This window comes from Bufo gargarizans, chromosome 4 (assembly GCF_014858855.1).
Source record: "Bufo gargarizans isolate SCDJY-AF-19 chromosome 4, ASM1485885v1, whole genome shotgun sequence".
Classification (NCBI taxonomy): domain Eukaryota; kingdom Metazoa; phylum Chordata; class Amphibia; order Anura; family Bufonidae; genus Bufo; species Bufo gargarizans.
The window spans coordinates 99848406-99872400 of record NC_058083.1 but is presented as its reverse complement, the minus strand read 5'-3'; the positions used below and the strand labels follow the sequence as shown (position 1 = coordinate 99872400).

Here is a 23995-nt window from a genome sequence, read left to right as displayed (position 1 = left end):
TCTGGTTTCGTGACCAGGGAGCTTTGGACCCTAAAGTTCAACCCCACTCTGAGTATAGCTAACTATTAAAGGGCTTGTCCGATCCTAAAACCAAATGTAATTAGGGCCATAAAAGTGTAACATAAAGAAATAAAAACTCTCTAGGCTTCCATCCCGACTACATCCGGTCCCCAATGGAATGGAAGTGTGATATTTTTTTTCCCCATCCATGGTCTCATGCACCACTGCAGCCATGTGAGTGCTTACTTAGGGGCCAGTTATGCACACAGTTGTGTTACAGCCCAGTATAGTATGGAGTCATACTACAGCACCCATAGAAGATCTTCACTGCATCTCCATATGCCTTCAGTTCAGGATAAGATTTTTTTCCGTCTTAGTCATATGAAAAAAAAAAAGCATTGCTTCTAGAGCGAGCAGCGGCTTATATACCAGTGACGGCCACAGACAGCAGAGGGGTCCTGTGCATTAACAGTATATGGACCCATTGCCTCCTAACAGCTCATCTTAAAGCACCCCCAGTCTAGCAGTCATAGCTAGCCATGAAATGTACTAGCTCAGTCTCTTAAGGTGGCCATACACATTCAATAACTGTCGGCTAAACCATTGTTTGGCCTACAGATTTATCTCCCTACTCCCTCATACACAGGGGCTAACTATAGGGGAAGCGGCTGCTTTGGGGCCCTGACCCCGAAGCGGCCCATCCAGGAGGAGGAGTACTAAAAGATTTTGTCAGGGCCTCCTCAACAGTATTACACAATGAAATTATATACAGTGACAGTATAGACAGTGTACAAAATAGATGGAACAACTGCCGCTCCTGGTCTGAGAGAGCGATTTTTACTAGCCACAGGAATGGAGGCGGCATGAAAGGAAGGGGTTGTGAAAAAATTACTGGTGGGAGGGGCGGCTCATTCAAAAATATGCTGTGGGGATTAGTAATTTCTAGTTACGCTACTGCTCATACACATGCACATTTGGGGTAATTTATCATTTCCTCCACGGCAGGTTCCTTACATAAAAAAGTCACAAAAATCATGTTTGTGACTTTTTTGATGCCACTTGTGCAAACACTTTTGCACACGTGGCATTTTTTACATTGACCTTGCTACTTTCAATAAAGTGGCCTTGGCATGGGAAGGGGGCAGAGCCAGTGGCCCCGTCATATTTATTATCTTTACACCAGTTTTTCTGGCGTGGAAGAAGACAAATCAATGCTACCCAGCGGCTGGTGTAGATTTAAGTTTATGCACATGGATTGCCGGAGCAGGGCCAAATTTATGACGAGACAAGAGCCAGTCTATGATAAATTCCCCCATAGGTTTCAGCTAAACGTCTAGAAAACTACTAGACACTTCTGGTGGCTTATCTGTTGGGAGAACAAAAAAATCAGACGACAACATTTATTCACCCAATACTTCTCTCCCCTGACATTGCAGTGAGCCCCTGAGGAGCCAGTGCAGAGGATGAGAGTGGTAGTGGCCCTGATGAGAGGAAGTGTCACAATGTACTCCCCCAGGGGCCCATTGCTCCCTGGGGATCGGTGCAGTCAGGGGCGGACTGGGAACTTAAAGTGGTCCAGAAAAAAAATAAAAAATAAAAGTGGCCGATGCTGCAGGCATAACCAGTAACCAAACTGACAGAATGCAAGGCAACACAAGTGGGCAGGGACAACAGAAGTAGGCAGAGCCTGCAATACTGTAGTGCAGCACAAAATACCACCCCAGTAGAACCAAATACCACAGTGCAGCACAAAATACTGCCACCCTCGCTGCAGTATTAAAGGGAATCTGTCACCTGCTTTTACCATTTTAAGCTGGCACCATCGCTATATTGACTAAAGTACCTTATTTCCAGAAGTATTCTTTTTACTTTATTTCGTTTTGTAGTTTTGATATAAAAGCGATTTTTATGTTATGCTAATTAGGGTCCAAGGTGCCCAGAGGGGCGTTTTTTTCACTCTCCGGTGCCCAGTGACGCCCCCCTGCAGTGCCCAAGAACGCCTCCTGATCATCAAATAACCTCCCACAGCCCAGGCAAACGGTTCCGCCCCCTCCCCACGTCATAGTCTACCTTCTAGAAATGCCCCGTCCTTCTTCCTGTCTGCGGCCAGAAAACTTGCGCAGGCGCAGTACTGCCTGCGGCCTGCGCGATCATCAACGTCCTGAGGGCAACAGCGCTCAGGTCACATCACTGGGCTCGGCGCATGCCCAGTGAGACTTTTGAGGCTGTTGCCCTCAGGAGGTTGATGATCGCGCAGGCGGTACTGCGCCTGCGCGAGTTTTCTGGCCGCAGACAGGAAGAAGGACGGGGCATTTCTAGAAGGTAGACTATGACGTGGGGAGGGGGCGGAACCGTTTGCCGGGCTGTGGGAGGTTATTTGATGATCAGGAGGCGTTCTTGGGCACTGCAGGGGGGGGGTCACTGGGCACCGGAGAGTGAAAAAAACGCTCCTCTGGGCACCTTGGACCCTAATTAGCATAACATAAAAATCGCTTTTATATCAAAACTACAAAACGAAATAAAGTAAAAAGAATACTTCTGGAAATAAGGTACTTTAGTCAATATAGCGATGGTGCCAGCTTAAAATGGTAAAAGCAGGTGACAGATTCCCTTTAAACTGTATCAACGTCCTTAGGACTATTATCTGCCGTAATACATTGGAAGTCGCTCTCTATGAGTCAAGATTCGAACTTTCAACAAACCTTGGGATTTGACAAGGGAATATATCCAAGCCAGATATCATTTTGTGTACAGCTATTTCAGGGTGCTTGTCGGACCTTGACTCATAGGGAGGCACTTCCAATAGGTGGCGATGGAAAGCTGGTTCTCTTCCTTGGGAGTTACCTCTTTGCATATTCATTTCCCATGGAGCATTGCTAGTAACTGTCTGTTCACGACTGGTCTCTTTAAGGAGATTAAGCACCTTGCTTAATGGTGAATTCACACGTGCAGATATTTGTGCATTTTAATAGGAACAGACGTTCCTGTGGCCTACATGTGCAGCCAATCACCCGTTGAGCGAGCAAAACACTTGTTCATGGGGTGACACAGTAAATTATCGTTTTTGGGCAGCAGATCGTCCTGTTTAACAGCGATCTGCTACCTCGAAACGCAGGTATATGAGGGCGAGTGATAGAGATCCCTCGTCCCGATACTGTGGCAGCGTTGATCGCTACATGTAAATGCAGCAATTCATCTTCACTTAACGAGCAGCGGATTGTCCCTTCCCGATAATTGGCTTCTTCTATGCACGTGTAAATCCACCTTAAGGCTCCATTCACACGTCCGTAACGTGTTTTGCGGATCCGCAAAACACGGACAGCGGCAATCTGCATTCTACATTTTGTGGATCGCACATCGCCGGCACTAATAGAATATGCCTATTCTTGTATAAGAATAGGACATGTTCTATTTTTTTCGGGAACGGAAATGCGGACCCGGAAGTGCGGGTCTGCATTTCCGGAGCTGGGCCGCACATCGTGCGGCCCCATAGAAATAAATGGGTCCGCAATTCCGTTCCGAAAAATGCGGAACGAAATTGCGGACGTGTATGGACCCTAAAGGGGTTATCCGAGTTATGGAAAAAAATTAAAAAAATTATAAAACTCATCAGGACATACATATACATTAGTTGAGCTTGATTTCCTAATAGAAAACCCACACTTACACCTTTGCATGGTTCTGTTATTATTGCTTTGTTTACATGCAGCAGCAAAGCTGTGGGGGAGTGTAACAACAATGCCTGAGCTCTCCCTCATGAATATTTGTGGGTGTGAATCAGGGCCGTCTTTAATATTGATTGGACCCTGGGCAGAAATTTACTTGGGCCCCCTGGATCCCGCTTTCCCACACCCTAGCATGCAATCACGGCCTCCACCGCAACACACACACACAAAAAATCCACACACCTGGTAGAGTACTGTGAATGACTGTAAATACTTCCAGTTCTGAAGACTCTAGCGGCTCAGGATCAGTGCTCAGGGCTGGAAGTGGGCACCGTTCTGCAGGAAGGAGACCGGGGCTCGGCTCACCCTAGCGCTACAGTGCACCCCAGCATCCCACAGTATGCATTATAGCATCCTATAGTATACAGCACCCCACAGTATGCAGTAAAGCACTCTATAGAATACAGCACCCCACAGTATGCAGTATAGCACCCCAAACTATACAGTATACAGCACCCCACAGTATATAGTAGAGCAGTATAGCACCCCACAGTATACAGCACCTCACAGTATACAGCACCCCAAACTATACACTATACAGCACCCCACAGTATACAGCACCCCACAGTATACAGTACAGCAGTATAGCACTCCACAAGATACAGCACCCACAGTATACAGCACCTCACGGTATACAGAACCTCACAGTATGCAATATACAGCACCCCAAACTATACAGAATACTGCACCTCACAGTATACAGTAGAGCAGTATAGCACCCCACAATATACAGCACCTCACTGCATACAGCACCCCAAACTATACAGAATACAGCACCTCACAGTATACATTATACAGCACCCCACAGTAGAGCCGTATAGCACCTCACAGTATACAGCAACCCACAGTATACAGCACCCCACAATATACAGTATACAGCAACCCACAGTATACAGCATCCCATAGTATACAGAAGAGCAGTATAGAACCCCACAGTATACAGCACCCCATAGTTTACAGTAGAGCAGTATAGCACCCCACAGTATACAGTACCCCATAGTATGCAGAAGAGCAGTATAGCACTCCACAATATACAGCACCCCACAGTAGACAGTAGAGCAGTATAGCACTCCACAATATACAGCACCCCACAGTAGACACTAGAGCAGTACAGCACACCACAATGTACAGCACGCCACAATATACAGCACGCCACAATATACAGCACACCACAATATACAGCACACCACCATATACAGCACCCCACAGTATACAGTAGAGCAGTATAGCACCCCACAGTATACAGTAGCTTACAGTATATTAGCCCCTGTCATCTGATGTAATCTTCATTAAAAAATCTCCACAGTTAAAGGGGTTATCCCACTTTGCATTTTCATACTTACCTGCTGCCAGCGAGCCGTTCACTTCCTGGATTCTGGATGGGGGCGGACCTCGTCTTGATTGAAGTCTTCTCCCAGCCGGGCAGCGTGCTGGAATGAATGCACACACCGCGCATGCGCCATGGTGACTTATTCCTAGCTAGTATAGTACAGAGTCGGCGTGCACATTCGCGGCTCTGTACTATTCTGGCCAGGAAGAAGTCACCACAGCGCATGCGCGGCGGCGTGTGCGTTCGGAACAGCGAGCAGCCCGGCTGGGAGAAAAGAAGGAGTCTTCTGCGCAAGCGCGGCCAGTAATATTGCTAGGTTACTGGTCACATGGTGATGATGTCATCTAAGGTCCTTTCTCCTAAGAGAATCACAGTACGCTGCCTGGAGTGCCAGCAGGCATGGCAGCAACCCCCTGTGTAGCTGACAGCCTGACACCCGGGGCAGTGGCTAGCAGGGCTCAAGAGGCAGCTGCCTTGGGCCCCCCAGGAGCAACTAGGCCTGGGGCAGCTGCCCCTTTTGCCCCTTGTTAAAGTGTGAATAATCTGACCTTCCCCTCATCCTGCTCTGCACATCCTAAGGGTCCAATCACACGTCCGTAATTTGGATCCGCACTTTCAATGGGGCTGGAACAGATGCAAATCCTCATTTTCGGGATCCAAATCCGCATTTTTCGGGATCCAAATCCGTTTTTTCGGGATCAATTTTTTCGGGATCTGCAATTCCGTTCCTGAAAAAAATAGAACATGTCCTATTCTTTTCCGCAATTGCGGACCGGAAAAGGCATTTTTGTATTATAGTGTCTGTGAAGTGCGGTCCCCAAATTGCGGATTGCACATTGCAGGTGTCCGTGTTTTGCACAGTACAGCTATATTTTTCTTATCTATATGACAGCCGTATGTATCTAAGCTATATTATGGCCATATGTATATAAGCTATATGACAGCTATATGTATCTAAGCTATATGACGGCCATATGTATCTAAGCTATATGACACCTACATCTATCTAAGCTATAGGACAGCTACCGTATATGTATCCAAGCTATATGACGGGGGTCACTAAGCATGCAGCATGGTGGTGTGAGGCAGCATAAGTATAGGTTCAGGACACCCAACAATAATCTGGGCACACACTTACCGACCCTGGCACTGCTTTGCATGAATAAGGAGAACAATCAAATGAAGTGGATCACAGGGAGGGAGCAGGCACACCATTCAATCTCTCTGCCCCGCTACCAGCACTGATAAGGATCGCGCATGCGCGATATCTCACAGGAGCCGCGGCAGCGAAGGGAGGGAAAGATAGGGGGGCGAAGACACAAGGCTCTGACGTTTCGTGTACAGAGCCCGGTCACTCCCTAAAGCAGGGAGAAGCCTGCACACGAGACGTTACAGCTGGAGCCTGGTGGATGACGTCAGGGGTCACGTGACCCGCATTGGCATTTCACAAAAAAAGCAGAATAAATTATGTAAGTAAATTAGAAATGTTTTTTTTTAATACAGTTATATATGACAAAGTAACATGTATAGATATAACTCAGACAACCCCTTTAAGTTACTGTATCTACAAATGCATTGGGTGCTTTTAGAGTGTCACCCAAATAACTGATGTAATAAATAAAAAAATCTATAAAACTTTGTGCAATTAACTAAATGATCTCTGGCCTCAGTGGTGGCACGTCTCCATCATCGACTAGCTTAGGCTACCTTCACACTCGTGTTTTGGGCGGATCCAGCATGGATCTGCAAAAACGAATCCGTTACAATAATACAACCACATGCATCCATCATGAACGGATCCGTTTGTATTATCTTTAACATAGCCAAGACGGATCTGCCTCGAACACCATTGAAAGTCAATGGAGGACGAATCCGTTTTCTATTGTGCCAGATTTTTTCTGTGAAAACGCATCCGTCCCCAAAACTGATCCGTTTGGCTCAGTTTCCTCAAGCAGACAGCAAAACGCTGCATGCAGCGTTTTGGTGTCCGCCTTCAGAGCGGATCCTTTTCCATTCAGAATGCATTAGGGCAAAACTGATCCGTTTTGGACCGCTTGTGAGAGCATCTCACAAACGGAAAGCCAAAACGTGAGTGTGAAAGCAGCCTAAGTAGGCAGGCCAGGCCATTTCCTGTGTGTCGAGGGAGAAAGCACCAAAAGGGGAGCAGTGGTGGTGGGGGATCAGTGCGCTGAGTAATTCATTCTTTTTTACATTGCTTTTAAATACTGTTAAATTACCTGGAAAACTTCTTTAATGAGTTGTGTAAAGATACTCACTTCTAAATTATGCATAGAGCTATTTTATCTTTGTTCTAGGCGTAGAGTAGTCAAAACAGATTTATATAAGAGGTTGGTGCAATGATCCATTATTGAGAGAATGGTGACATTAGGTAGAACCTGTTGATATCCCCACCTTGCTTTATAACAGGGATGGCCAACCTGAGGCTCTCCAGTTGTTGTAAAACTACAATCCCCACCATGCCCTGATGTAGGCTCATAGCTCTTTGCATGCTGGGAATTGTAGTTTTGCAACAGCTGTAGAGCCACAGGTTGGCCATCCCTGCTTTATAACATACAGTAATTTTCCTAGCCAAAATACATTTTCTCTGAGTGCTTAAACCTATCCACATCATAAGTAGGAGACTTGTAAGGTGCTTTGGGTGCACCATATGGGTTCTTTTGATGTATCTTTTCAATTTTTGCATCATATATACACTTATTTACAAAGTCTCAGGGATGGCACTTACACCGAGTGGTTCCACCTCTCTTAAAGGGCACATCAATTGTGAAAGCTACAGGTCTATAGTCCGGAGGCAGAATAAGCATATTGGTATTCCCTTACAGGCACAGTCCTTAAACTATGTACAATACAGTATGTTAGTCCCAAGGGGGATCTCCCTGACATTGGCCCTCAAGTGCATTAGCTTGGGGTGTCCTCTTTACTCTCAGTCATCACACTTATATGGGGCATCACTCCTCCCACTGTTCTAGGGAACTGACTCACGGACCAAGGTGTTGGGTCATTCTTTGGCCCCTTGTCACTAACCTTTTTTTTTTTATTCCTGCTATCTCTTTCCTCAGGAGACCCAACTGTCACTTGTCACTTTGGTCATTTGGACTTGGTCATTGGTCTCAGCATAGTCCAGGCCTGATGCCTATTCTTGGTCCCACTCGTTAATGGTACAGAATAAAAAAATAAAAAAATTGTAGCCTCAAACACGAGCTACAAAACCTTAAGAAAAGTAAAAAAAAAGTTCAAAAGTATAAAAAAATTTAAAAAATATAAAAGTTCAAATACCAACCCCTTTCCATAGAATAAAAAAATAAATACATAAATAACATAAAATATATACATCATGGCCATTAATGCATCCAAAAAACGCTAGTACTATTAAAATATAAAAATATTTTTCCAATACAGAAATAAAATGGTATAATGGAAAAATGAGTAAAAATGACAGATTTGACATTTTTTCATTGCTCATCTTACACACACTCCAAAATGGTATCAATAAAAACGACAGATCGTCCCACAAAAAATGAGCCCCCGCACAGCTCAGTGGATGTAACTCTAAAAAAGTTATTGGGGTCAGAATATGGTGATGTAAAAAAAAAAAATAATTGTTTTTCAAAGTTTTAATTTATTACATTAAATATATATATGGGGCATCATTGTAATCGTACTGACCGAGAGAATGAAGGGCACAGGTCAGTTTCTCCTCAAAGGGGACGCTGTAGGAACAAAACCCGTAAACATATTTTTTCAATTACACCCCATTTGGATTTTTTTTCCCATTTCCCACTACATGTTATGCCATATTTAATGGTGGCATTAGAAAGTACAACTTGTCCCGCAAAAAATAAGCCCACATATGGATATGTGAACAGAAAAATTATGGCTCAAAGAAGATAGGGAAGAAAAATGTAAACGTAAAAACTCCAATATCCTAAGGGTTAAGGGACTCTCAGACTGTGAGAAACAGGAATCTCTGCTCTGATGAAAATATTGGGGCACATTTATTAAGACCGACGTTTTAGACGCCAGTCTTAATAAACCCCTAAGCTGGTGGTGGTTCCGCCAAAGTTCTGAAGAGGTGCCGTCCTTTCCATAAATTTAGCAGATCCTCTGCCAATTCTAAATGTAAGACCGCTTGTCTTACATTTAGACCTTTTTCTACGCCTAAACCAAGAGTAGAAAATGGTAAATGAGGTGGGTATGCCCTTCTCCGCCCATGTCACACCCACTTATTTAGATATGGTGTGAGCAGTTAAAAGGCCTGAAATATGCCTAATATAGGCGCATTTCAGCTTAATAAATGACTCTTTTTGGCTTCAATTCTGAGTGTTATGTCTGGAGGAAACCAGGGAATATTCATCACCTACTCAATGCTATCCCTACAGTGAAGCATGGTGGTAGCAGCATCATGCTGTGGGGGTGTTTTTCAGCACTAGGACAGAGAGACTGCTGCATTCAGCTTTCCCTCTACTCTGACCAAAGTACATAGATAATTTTAATGAAAACTTGATCCAGATTAGGCCGACATACAGTACCAATGACCCTAAATACACAGCCAAAACAACACAGGAGTGGCTTATGGACAACTCTGTGAATGTCCTTTTAGTGGCCCATCAAGTCCTGATTGAACATCTCTGGAGAGACCTGAAAATGTCTGTCCACCGACGGTCCCCATCCAACCTGCCAGAGCTTGAGAGGATCTGCAGAGAAGAATGGCAGAAAATCCCCAAATCCAGGTGTGCAAACCTTGTGGCATCTTACCCAAGAAGACTGGAGGCTGTAATCACTGCCAAAAGGTGCTTCAACTAAGTCCTGATCAAAGGGTCTGAATACTTACAGTTGTGTTCAAAATAATAGCAGTGCGTTTAAACAAGTGAATAAAGCTCAAAATCCTTCTAATAGCTTCTATTTCCATACACACAAATGCAAAAAATAGCAGTGTTTGTATTCTTCTTTACAAACTCAAACATTCACTATATAAACTGAAATATGTTTGAAGATTTTGCTTTCCTTTGAATCACTTAACTGATATTTAGTTGTATAACCAGTGTTTCTGAGAACTGCTGTACATCTGTGTTGCATGGAGTCAACCAACTTCTGTCACCTGTGAACAGGTATTTCAGCCCAGGATGATTGGACTACATTCCACAGTTCTTCTCTATTTCTTGGTTTTGCCTCAGAAACTGCATTTTTTATGTCACCCCACAAGTTTCCTATTGGATTAAGATCTGGGGATTGGGCTGGACACTCCATAACGTCGATCTTGTTGGTCTGGAACCAAGATGTTGCACGTTTACTGGTGTGTTTGGGGTTGTTGTCTTGTTTGAACACCCATTTCAATGGCATTTCCTCTTCAGCATAAGGCAGCATGACCTCTTAAAGTATTCTGATGTATTCAAACTGATCACTGGTATGCGATAAATAGGCTCAACACCATAGTATGAGAAACATCCCCATATCATGATGTTGCGCCACCATGCTTCACTGTCTTCACAGTGTACTGTACTGTGGCTTGAATTCAGTGTTTTCTGGTCGTCTGACAAACTGTCTCCGGCCACTAGACCCAAAAAGAACAATCTTACTTTCATCAATCCACAAAATGTCTCTTTAGGCCAGTCAATGTGCTCTTTGGCAAATTGTAACCTCTTCAGCACATGTCTTTTTTTTCAACAGCGGGACTTTGCGGGGTCTTCTTGCAGATAGCCTGGCTTCACATAGGCATCTTCTAATTGTAACAGTACTCACAGGTAACTTTAGACCTTGTTTGATCTTCCTGGAACTGATTGTTGGCTGAGTCCTTGCCATTTTGGCTATTCTTCTATCCATTCGAATGTTACGGTAGTTTTTCGCTTTCTTTCACGTCTTTCAGGTTTTGGTTGCCATTTTAAAGCATTTGCTATCATTTTAGCTGAGCAGCCTATCATTTTCTGCACTTTATGATATGTTTTCCCCTCTCCAATCAACTTTTTAATCAAGGTACGCTGTTCCTCTGAACAATGTCTGGAATGACCCATTTCAGAGAGAAATGCATAACCAGCATGTAAAACATTTGCTGCCTTCCTTTCTTAAATAAGGTCAATAATTGCCACCTGTTTTTCAAAGAATGAATGATCTCACTCATTGAACTCCACATTGCTATTATTTTGAACATGCCCCTTTCAATTAGTGATTCAATTACACAGAATCAGCAGCATGCATGTCATGTTGGATTTCTATTACTCTACTACACCTGCTAGTAAATTATTTGCCATGTAGAAATATCATTTCTACCAAAAACAGTGATTGATCAGGTTAGTGATATCTGACTTCTATTATTTTCAACACAACTGTATGTCAATGCAAGAGTTTAGTTTTTCTTTTTCAATAAATTGGCAAAGATTTCATATTTTTTTTATTTTTTATAATTGTATATTTATTAAAGAATAGATAAATGACAATGCACATCTTCAATAGATTCATGCACAATAGTACAAGGTAAAAGATGAAACATGTAAAGTATCCCCATTCATGTTGATTGAGCGGCAAAGATTTCTAACATTCTGTTTTCACTTTGTGAATTGGGGTACTTGGGGCAGAATGATGGGGAAAATTTTTGATTTTATTCAAATTTTAGAAGAAGAACATAACAAAATGTAAAAAGGGCTGAAGACTTTCTCAATGCAATATATACACAACGCAAAAAATGTTTTAACAATCACCTCCATAATGTATATAGATAAAGGCACAGGTGCAGGCTCGGGCTACCTTGGCTGCAACACAATACATAGAACTATAAGTAGCAGCACACTGCTTTAATGCACAAAGACACAAGTGAACAGTGAATATATGAAAAAGTAAACTGCATAACTGTTGTACTTACTGTATGAAACATAGAAGCTCTTTGTGTATATTATTGATCAAAAATGTCGGGCCCATCTACCAGAGACAAGGTGGCTTCTAACAGACAGGACCTACGGTCGCCACCTTGTCGTTGTTTGATGGGACCGATGTATTTTTGATCAATAATATGCACAAAGAGCTTCTACTTTTCATACAGTAAGTTTAGGAGTTAGGCCTCATGCACACAGCCATTGTGCAGCCGTTTAATGCATTGGGGATCGCAAAGGCCGTGTGCATGAGGCCTTATGCAGTTTACCTTTTTCACATCTTCACCATTCACTTGTGTCTTCATGCATTAAAGGGTTTGTCCGGGTTCAGAGCTGGACATATCCATAATTTCATCCAGACAGCCCCATTTCATGCTACGATGCGCTCCCTTGCCCTGCGCTGGATCTTTTGTTTACAATAACACACTGTCAGGCAGAAGCTTCCGCCCGGCAGTGTGTTCAGTGATGTCACCGGCTCGGATGGGCGGGCTTTAGCCCTGCCCTAGCCATTTTACAGCCTAAGGCAGCGCTAAAGCTCGCCCATCAGTGTCGGTGACGTCACCGGGGTCGCTGCTGGGTGGAAGCCTGCGCCTGGCAGCCCTAAGGAGAGCCCGGTACATAATCGGTACTCCAAAAAATGCCTTTGCCCTGCATGATTTAGCGCAGGGCAAAGGAGAGCATTGGAGCATGAACTGCTCCGATGCTCAAGTCAGGGGGGCTGCCTGGGTGAAAATGGGGATATGTCGACAACCCCTTTAAGAAGTTGGTGCTTCTTATAGATGTGTGTGTGTGTATATATATATATATATATATATATATATATATAAAACTATAAGTGACAGCACACCACCTTGTCGCGGGTAGATGGGCCCAATATATTTTTGATCAACAATATGAGCAATAAGCTTCTATATTAAGTATAGTAAGTATAACAATTTACCGCTTACCTGTGTCTTTGTGCATAAAATAGTGTGTTTCTTTACCTATATACATTGGAGGGGCTGGTATTTATATACAGGCGAAACTCTAAAAATTAGAATATTGTGCAAAGTTCATTCATTTCAGTAATGCAACTTAAAAGGTGAAACTAACATATGAGATAGACTCATTACATGCAAACCGAGATATTTCAAGCCTTTATTTGTTATAATTTGGATGAGTATGGCTTACAGCTTATGAAACCCCAAAGTCACAATTTTGAGGTACCCTTTGCTCAGGTGATATGGATTAATTAGCTAACTAGAGTGTGACACTTTGAGCCTAGAATACTGAACCTTTTCGCAAAATTCTAATTTTAAGCTGCATTTCCTTTTAATTATAATAAATCACAGCAAGATTATCTAAACAAGCGAGTTCGGTCTCTTTTCTCCTTATCTACAAGGGACACCGACCCTGAAACACGTGCACCGCTCCTCTACTTCAAACCGTAGTGCCAATTGATATATTGTTTTAATTTGCATTAGGGCTGTTTCACATCCGCTCCGTGAATGACAGCCAAGACCCGATGCGGACAGCAGAAGCACGGAGCAGTAACATGATTGATGATGCTCCGTGCCTCTCTGTGATCTCTTTACTACGAAATCACAGTGACAACTTTATCGCACTGTGATTTCGTAGTAAAGAGATCACAGACAGGCACGGAGCATTATCAATCATGTTAATGCTCCGTGCTTCTGCAGTCCGCATCGGGTCTTGGCTGTCATTCACGCAGCGGATGTCACGCACGGCATCCGCTCGTGTGAAACAGCCCTTACTGAAATAAATGAACTTTTGCACGATATTCTAATTTTACGAGTTTCACTATATATCTATGGATATAGATATGGTCAGAAGTATGTATTATCCTTCCATTGCCCTCCTTTTTTGTTCTTTACTGTCTCTTATGTGACTTCTATACATATATGTATAGTATAAAGCTCAGCTTACTGCTAACACCCTATATTCTTCTGTCACAGGTAACAAACACCGTCTTCCCAGTATGGACATACAGCTACTTAGCAATATTATTTCCAGTATTCCTGCTCACAGATTATTTGAGATACAAACCAGTGATAATCCTGCAGGGCCTGAGCTACATAATCTCATGGGTCCTCTTACTTTTTGCTCGTGGAGTTCCTGCCATGCAAGGCCTGGAATTTATGTATGGCATGGTCACTGCCACTGAAGTGGCCTATTTTTCATACATCTACAGTGTGGTTGATACAGAACATTACCAGAAGGTTACCAGCTATTGCCGTAGCATTACTTTGGTGGGATTTACTCTTGCCTCTGTATTGGGGCAGCTTCTGGTTTCCCTAGCTGGACTATCATACTTTTACCTCAATGTAATCTCTTTGGTAAGTGTCTCAATAGCTTTTTTGTGCTCCTTGGTGCTCCCCATGCCAAGAAAAAGTATGTTTTTTCACAAAAAAATGATAGGAGTATCATCCGAAGAACCAAAAGTATCCAGTGATAACCCAGACGAGCCAAGTACAGAATCCAAGACAGAGACCGCTAACAAAAGTCCTGGGCCAAATTTCTGTAAAGTTCTCTGGCTCCTGTGTAAAGACTTGAAAGAATGCTACTCTTCCATGCAGCTGCTGTACTGGTCTTTGTGGTGGGCACTTGCTACAGCGGGATACAACCAAGTCATCAATTACGTGCAGGTTCTCTGGGAACACGTGGAACCTGCTCAGAACTCCACTATATATAATGGAGGGGTAGAGGCTGTCTCCACCTTTCTGGGTGAGTAGATTGCTTTCAAAAATCATTCTTAAAAGGTCTATTTTAGCAAATACCATATTCCCCCTGAAATAATAGATCTGGAGCATCTTTTCCTTGAACTCTGATGTGCCATTCCTTTGTTATTTCTGCTGGGAATATATGAATAAATGGACAACTGAATGTTACAATTCCTCCTTTCAATGGGACATGCCGCTACACACACTGACACCGTCCAGTCAGTGCTGATTATATTTAACTGTTGTCAGTTTATTCATAGATTTCCAACATTAATAACAGAGTAATAGCACATTGCATAGTTCTAAGAAAAGGTGCTCCAGAAATATTATTTAATAACAAATACAGTTATTTACTAAGGGCTCTTTCACACTTGCGTTGTCCGGATCCGGCATAGAGTTCCGTCGTCGGGGCTCTATGCCCGAAGAATCCTGATCAGGATTATCCTAATGCATTCTGAATGGAGTGAAATCCGTTCAGGATGCATCAGGATGTCTTCAGTTCCGGAACGGAACGTTTTTTGGCCGGAGAAAATACTGCAGCATGCTGCGCTTTTTGCTCTGGCCAAAAATCCTGAAGACTTGCCGCAAGGCCGGATCCGGAATTAATGCCCATTGAAAGGCATTGATCCGGATCCGGCCTTAAGCTAAACGTCGTTTCGGCGCATTGCCGGATCCGACGTTTAGCTTTTTTAGAGTGGTTACCATGGCTGCCGGGATGCTAAAGTCCTGGCAGCCATGGTAAAGTGTAGTAGGGAGCGGGGGAGCAGCATGCTTACCGTCCGTGCGGCTCCCCGGGCGCTTCAGAGTGACGTCAGGGCGCCCCAAGCGCATGGATCACGTGATCACATGGAACACGTCATCCATGCGCACGGGGCGCTCTGACGTCATTCTGGAGCGCCCCGGGAGCCACACGGACTGTAAGTATACCGCTCCCCCGCTCCCCGCTCCTACTATGGCAACCAGGACATTAATAGCGTCCTGGGTGCCATAGTAACACTGAACGCATTTTGAAGACGGCTCCGTCTTCAAATGCTTTCAGTACACTTGCGTTTTTCCGGATCCGGCGTGTAATTCCGGCAAGTGGAGTACACGCCGGATCCGGACAACGCAAGTGTGAAAGGGCCCTTAAACAGACATGTCAGGACTCAGGAGTATAGACGGGCCCTTCATATATGGTCCATACACGGTTATGAGGGTTTCAGTATCTGCACATGTGAATCGGATCATGATGCCTAGCTGATCATTATACAATGGACTTACTCACATATGTCCACACAGCAAATCCTTTTGCCATTGTTTGAAATGCTGCCTCAAGCCCAAGAGGACTGGAGAATGGGAGTGGTAGTGGCTCTGATTGCAATAATTATCCGCAGTGGCAATCTTTACCCTGATGTTCCCTAGGTCTGTAATTCCATGGTTGAGGGGATTAAGATACTGCTGGACAGGACCGTGGCAAATTGTGGATGGTGTATTAGCAATGGCCCTCCTACTGCAGCAAAGTCTTTATCAGCCTTAACCTTTTAATGACCAGGCCTGATTTTTTTGAAATATGGCATATGTGACTTTATCGGAAAATAACTCATTAAAGCCTCATGCACACGTCCGTGGAACACGGACCGTGAGATACCGGCCTGGATTCCTGCTGACAGCAGGAGTGCACTGCGTCATTGGTTGCTATGACGCCGTGCGCTTCGTGCTGCTGTACAGTAATACACTCGTATGATCTAAACAAGTGTATTACTGTACAGCAGTGGCAGCACAAAGCGCACGGTGTCATAGCAACCAATGACTCCGTGCGCTCCTGCACTCAGCAGGAATCCAGGCTGGTATCTCACGGTGCGTGTTCCACGGACGTGTGCATGAGGCTTAAAGGTATTGCACATCCAAGTAATTCTGACATTAGTTTTTTTTTCCTCACATATTGTACTTCATTTAGGTTGTAAAATTATACCTATACTATTTGGTAATTTATTTTAATTTTTTAATGCATCTTCCCTATTTTCAACTGCAATATGTCACTATATATAGATACATACTATACATATCGTATATATTTTCATGTTTACTTTATTTTAGATGCACCTTTGAAAATCTTTTTACATTTTTGAACAGTTGAGAATGCTTACAATTTTTATTTTATTTTTACTTTTAAACATTTTTTTTTTTTAAACTTTGAAATACATGTTTTCCTGCACCAAACCAAGTTTCAGGGCACATAGATATTAGAATGATTGAAAACCACCAAAATGACAGCATTTTGAATATTAGCTCACTTAGCGTACTCATCTAGGGGTGTAGTGAGTATTTTGGTAGAAATTAATAAAAGCATTTTTTTTCCATAAATGTGTCCTTTTAAAAAAAGATGTTTTGCACAGTGCACATAAAAATGAAGACATGCACCCCATAATTTATCACCCTACTTTCATATTTCTGAAATATTCCTGTTGTGACCATAATCCTGTGTCAGGACACATGGCAGCGCCCAAAAGGAAAGGTGCACCCAGTTTCTCTCAGGGAACAGATTTTACTAGAAAATATTTCAGGGCCCATTGCACACTTGTATAGGAATAGAGTTGCTAAAACGATAAAAACAAAAAACAAAAAAAAAAAACATACAGTGTAAATGTCCCCATTTTAGAAACTACACTACTCAAAACTTATTTTACAAATTTTGTTAACCCTTTAGATGTGCATTCCGTATTTCGCAGAACGGAACAGCTGGCCCCTAATAGAACGGTTCTATCCTTGTCCCTAATGCGGACAATAATAGGACATGTTCTATTTTTTTTTTGTGGTATGGACATACGGAAACGGAATGCACATGGATTAGCTTCCATTTTTTTTTGAGGACCCATTGATATGAATGGTTCCATATACGGTCCACAAAAAAAACTGAACTGGCACAGAAAGAAAATATGTTTGTGTGCATGAGCCCTAGGACAGTAAACTTTTTTAAATTAACAGCAAAACAAACCTCAATATTTATAATGCAGAAAATAAAGCACTCCAGCACTGGATAATCTTGCGTAGTCTGTCTTCATTAAACATCCATCAGTGAACAACTCCAAACCTCCCCACACCTCTGGACAGGTTCTTAGGCTACGACTATATGACGACATTTGTCGCGACAATTTTTATAATGGCAGTCTATGGTGTCGCACTGAAACATGCAACATGCTGCGACTGCGACACAACAGTCGCAGAAAATCCATTCGAGATGGATTTTTCTGGGACTGTTGCATCGCAGCATGTTGCAGTGCGACACCATAGACTGCCATTATAAAAATTGTTGCGCGACATTAGTGCAACAAAATGTTGCGCTACAAATGTTGCAGTGTAGTTGTGCCCTATCTGTCGCGCGACAAATGTCGTCGTGTAGACGTAGCCTTAATCATAACCTGGAGTGCACTTACCTCACCGATCTCCTAAATACCTCCTCCTGTCCTACCAAAACCAGCTGATAAGAATCAAAAGCTCAGGGAGGGGGAAGGACGATAGAAAGTTAAGCCAGGGAAAGCGCTTCACCTCCACACTGAATATAACTACTAATAGTGTACAAAATGTTAAAAAAAAACATATAGACATATTACATTGAACATATAAAAAAAAATATTATCCCCAAATTCGAAGTGCAGATTGCAGGCGCATAAACATGTATAAAACATTGCCACACAAAGATCGCATAGTGTGTATACATGCAACAGTCATATGTAAAATAACTAGCAGACAGATCAAGGGAAAAGAGCACTCTATATTATCCCGATCATCTAAATAAATGGAGGAAAAAATACATCCGATAGAATACGCTTCAAAAACCCTAGCGCCTATTATTAATAAAAATGCATTTTTTTTTTTTTTTCAAACCAACTGTTGAATAGTGTAACCATAATGTCCCCCAAAAATAACTGTGCTAAGCTGATACTGTGCCAGGGTGCCCCCACAGTAATAGTGCTCCCCAAAATCCCAGCAATAGTAATAATTCTGTGCCAGAGTGCACTTAGTAGTAATAGTGCTCCTACATTGCCCCCCAACAGTAATTGTGTCCCAGAAGTAATAATGCTCCCATAGTCCCCCAGTTGTAATAAAGCCCCCTTATAATGTGCACCAGTACAAAAAAATGCTCCGTTGTGTGGCAGTAAAAAAAAAAAATACCTCCTCTTAGTGCCTCCAGTCAATGTCCCCAGAGTGCCCTCATGTGATCCAATAACCTGTACTGTGTGCCACTACAAAAAACACTTAGTTGAGTTAAGGTGCCCATAGTGCCCCTATAATTTGTGCCAGTATAAAATACTCCTATATAGTGCCCCCAGAAGATGCCCCCATAGTGCTCCTCCCCATCCTATATAGTGCCCCAGAAAATGCCCCCATAGTGCTCCTCCTATTTCTATATAGCCCCAGAAGATGCCCCCATAGTGCTCCTCCCCATCCCCATAGTGCTCTTCATAATGTGGCAGTATAAAATGCCCCTATAGTCTGCCCCACATAGATGCCCCAATAATGCTTCCCCCCTTCCCCATAGTGGCACCAAAATGGGTGCCAGTATTAAATGCCCCTATATAATGCCCCCATAGTGCCCCCCATTATGTGCCAGTATATAGGGCCCCCATTAGATGCGCCCATAGTGGTTCTTCCCCCCTCTCCATATTGCTCCTCCCCATAATGTGCCAGTATATAGGGCCCCATTAGATGCCCCCATAGTTCTTCTTCCCCCCCTCTCCATAGTGCTCCTCCCCATAATGTGCCAGTATATAGGGGCCCACCCCCATTCTTGCCATACTGTACTAAAATAATTAAAACAATAAACACTTATACTTACCTCCATGACACTGCAATGTGATGCAGGCCTCTTCCGGCCTGTGTCCCGCGCTGTATGGCTCAGGCGGCGTGATGACATCGCCTGCACCGGCCTCTGATAGGCTACAGGCCTAGTGCCTGTAGCCTATCAGAGGAACAGGCAAGGGAGACGCCTCTCCCCTGCTCCTTCACATCATTCATCACAATGGAAGCGCTCATCTCTCCCTGCCGCTGCCACCGCCGCCGGGCCCGGAATGTTTCACTACATTTGCCCCGTTGCGCCATGAAAATGAAGAATTACATTTTTTTCCAATAAAATGTTTCTTTAGCCCTAATTTTTCATATTCACAAATGGTAATAGGAGAAAAAACACCCCACAATTTCTGACCCATTTTCTCCTGAATACGGCAACACTTCATATGTGGTCATAAACTGCTGTACGCTTCAGGGTTCAGAAGGGAAAGACCACCAGTGCAGATTTTGATGGATTTTAACTTAATTCTGCTAGCCAGTACGATTACCAGTTTTATATAGTTTTTTTTTCTGTTTTAATATGCAGGAGGATTCATAGAATGCACACTGCAAAACTGCATCAGAAATACCCTAAACTTTTGGCACAGAGGCCGTTCTCTACATTTAGAACATTTAGACACTTTTTTGCCTTAGTCGACAAAGGGATGAAAAGGGGAGTAGCTTTGTTGCAGAAGGGCATAGCTAAATATGAACAAAAACTGCACCGAAATTCAGGGGCACTGTTCTAGTGAGTCATCTAATAGGCGGTATAAAGTTACATTAGACAGTCTAAAGATGCGTCAGATTTATCATCCAGCATCAGCCACTGTGATTGATCTAGCATAGAATGTGTCTAGTTACAGCGGAGCTGTAACCTCTCCTCACATGTCTGTTTTAGTAACTATTTGCTTTCCGTAGCTAATATCAATTGTGCAACCTCTGTTCTCATACTGCTACGTTGTACCGTTCCTCTTCTATTCCTTCTAGAAGTTATGAATAAATTGCCATGAGTCTACAATGAAAGTCCAGCTGGGTGTTACCAGTTGGGGGGGGCTGTCCTTGCACAGTCTGCTACTGGCAACACTGATTAGATAATGTAAGGTTGTGCAGGGACACACCCCTACCGGTAACACCCAGCTGGACCTTCATCACAAACTTAGCAATTTATTCATAACTTCTAGAAGGCATAGTAAATGGCACAAATGTCAGAACAATACTGTAGATGCTCCAGAATTGTTCTTACATGAGGAATGCAAGTAGTTACTAAAACAGGCATGTTAGCTTTACACATAGACAATATTAGTACATTTGTCCCAATGTATGAAGATCCTTGGTCTCCATTAACAGCAAATCCTTACTAAAACAGAGACACGTCTGTTATTTGTATGATATCGGCTGTCAGACGTCATACCAAACAGAATAATACTAAACCCAAAAGATCCCAGCTGGGGCAGAGAACAAAAAATAAGACTGATCCCCGGGTGTTAGACGCCAACACACTACTATAAGCAAGTAATGTATGATTTCCCAAGTAACCAGTTAATCTACTAGGGTCTCTAGGTCAATAATACATGTATCCATCTTTTCACACAAAGCATAGACTGGGCACAGTTTGTTTCAGTTACACCACCATTGCCAGCACAAATAGTCTCCCACAGTTTAGGAATTTTGCACGCCTCAAACATAACACTTGGTATTGAAGTTTTGAGACATGAACTCTTGGTCCGAGATTCTTTATAGGGGTCAGCACTCTGATTTTATGATACAGAGCTTCTAATTCCCATTTCTTTTCACACAGCAATATACCTAGTTGATCGGATTCTGCTTGCAGCCACCAGTAGGGGGAGCTCATTGCCTAAGGATTTATACAGCTCCTATAGAAAATCCATATTTGACTCTGGGTTTACGTTAGTAGTGTGGAGACCACCACTATGTTATATATGAAGTCAATCTAGATTACAAAAGTACACTGTATGACAATGATGAGAGTTATTCAGGTCACAGGCAGTCTATTGCCTTTTCCGAGGTTGGTTTGAACTTTGATGTAGCATTGTCTCCCATCAGGCGCCCTCTCCTCTTTCGCGGTTGGATATGTGAAAGTCAATTGGGAGCTGACTGGAGAATTAGCACTTGCCATCTTCTCAGCTGTCAGTGCCGGCAGCCTGTTTCTCATGGACTATAGCTTTAATATTTGGATGTGCTACGCCGGCTACCTGATATTCAAATCCTCTTATATGCTTCTCATCACTATTGCCACGTAAGTATAGACCTTCTACACAAGAGCACAAATGTCTGTTTCTTAATTTATTTAGAGGCTTTAAATTGGGGGCATCTCCTAGCAGAACGTGCACCAGAAAAGCAAATGTACGACAGCCATGAGCGGAAAATTATGGGGTAAATTATATCAAATCAGGCCATAGGAGGTGACACCCAGCACCAAGCCCTAACGACTTTTATTTTCCAAAATTGGCGTAAAAATGGAAGTCGCACAAACAGAAATTTGCAAAGTTTGATAAAATCTTATAGCGATAATAGGTGAATATCAGGCGGTTTATACACTGGGCTGCATGCGGTGACATTTTGAGAACTGTTCTTTGATTTAGATTGTCCTTTGTTTGCCGATTTGTAGGTCCTGCTTCAGCCATTTAAGCACAGACATCAATTTAAATGTATAGTCTGAGTTATTATAGCATAGTGGTAAATCATGTATGACACAGAGCAGTACACCATTTATTCCACTAGGTGGCGACAGACACTGGATCAAAGGCCCAGTGGTAGTGGTGACTTTACAATGACAAACATCTAGTGTAAATTTGAATGTACTCTTCCCATTTATCAGACCCCAACATATATATAACAGCGGTGACCCCCATGTCTAGTGGCTAGAGGGAGGATTAGGAGGAAGCACACAAACCAAAAGTGTTTTCTGCTTAATCTGAATGTGTTTCCTTACAGGTTCCAGATTGCAGTAAACCTGACTATGGAGCGCTATGCACTGATGTTTGGAATGAATACATTTGTTGCACTTGCTCTTCAGACCATAATAACCATTATTGTAGTGGACGGCAGAGGCCTCGGACTGGATATCATCACCCAGGTGGTCACCATTTCTTATTTGCACAGTGACATTTAAAGGGGTTGTCTCACTTCGGCAAGTGGCATTTATCATGTAGAGAAAGTTACTACAAGGCACTAATGTATTGTGATTGTCCACATTGCTTCCTTTGCTGGCTGGATTCACTTTTCCATCACATTATACATTGCTTGTATCCAGGGGTTGCGATCACCCTGCAAGAGCACATAGGATGGCGCTTTTTCTTATAGTGTGCAAGCACAACCACCACCTCTGCTGGACTGCAGGGTGGTCATAACTAGGGATGAGCGAATCGACTTTGGATGAAACATCCGAAGTCGATTCGCATAAAACTTTGTTCTAATACTATATTAGAATGTATTGGCTTTGATGAGCTGAAGTTATTGCTTTGCGAAGTCTTGTGAGACTTCGCAGAATAACTTCATAAATTCATTTGTACTGTAAAAAAACAATTCTCAAACTCTGGTTCGGTTCCAACTGGTACCTTGCCATGGAAAGGAGCAGTGTATAATGTGATGGAAAAATGAGTGAAGACAGCAAAGGAGGCAATATGGACAATCACTATACATTAGTAAGGCTACTTTTATACTCGCTGTTAAGGCTACTTTCACACTTGCGGCAGAGTGACCCGTCAAGCAGTTCCATCGCCGGAACTGTCTGCCAGACCCGTCAAACGTATGCCAACTGATGGCATTAGTAAGACTGATCAGGACCCTGATCAGTCTTAAAAATGCCTGATCAGTAAAAAAAAAAATGCATTGAAATGCCAGATCTGTCTTTCCGGTGTCATCCGGCATTTATTTATTTTTCACCTTTTTTTTGGTCTGCACAGACGGATCCGGCGACTCTTCAGTTTTTTTCGTCGGAGATAAAAGCGTAGCATGCTGCGGTTTTATCTTTTGCCTGATCAGTCAAAATGACTGAACTGAAGACATCCTGAAGGGAATGCTCTCCATTCAGAATGCATGGGGATAAAACTGATCCGTTCTTTTCCGGTATAGGGGCCCTGTGACGGAAGTCTATGCCGGAAAAGAAAACCGCTAATGTGAAAGTACCCTGGATTTCAATATCAGAATTAAACGGATCTGTTTTGATTTTGCACATCAGGATGCATCGGCTCCATTAGGATGCGGTTGTGTGAAATCAAAACGGGGAAAAAAACGATCCGTCACATTGAAAGTCAATGGATCTGTTTTTTTTAAACTCCTACTTGCATTGTTTTCAGTGCTGAATCTGTCTTTTTCCGTTTTTATGACCGGACACAAAATGGAATACTGCCGGAACGAAAGACATCCTGAACAGATCTCTTTCCATTCAGAATGCATGAGGACTAAACGAAGGCTGGATCTCAATACCGGAAAACTACAACGCAACTGTGAAAGTAGCCTTAGTGCCTTGTATTAACTTTCTGTACATAATAAATGCCATTTGCTGAAGTG

The 23995-nt window shown here is 43.0% G+C and overlaps 1 protein-coding gene across 4 annotated transcripts in view; it reads left to right on the top strand.

Annotated features, from left to right (window-relative positions):
* Nucleotides 1-23995, top strand: part of LOC122936148 (thiamine transporter 2-like) — a 32530-nt gene that overhangs the window by 4745 nt on the left and 3790 nt on the right. For 3 of the 4 annotated variants that reach the window (XM_044292191.1, XM_044292193.1, XM_044292192.1), the window contains exons 2-4: nucleotides 13892-14660; nucleotides 21527-21719; nucleotides 22418-22559. In XM_044292191.1, coding sequence (XP_044148126.1) covers nucleotides 13892-14660; nucleotides 21527-21719; nucleotides 22418-22559 — 1104 coding nt within the window. Of the gene's footprint in view, nucleotides 1-10743; nucleotides 10818-13891; nucleotides 14661-21526; nucleotides 21720-22417; nucleotides 22560-23995 lie in introns of all 4 variants that reach the window. The other variant, XM_044292194.1, reaches the window with a different exon arrangement.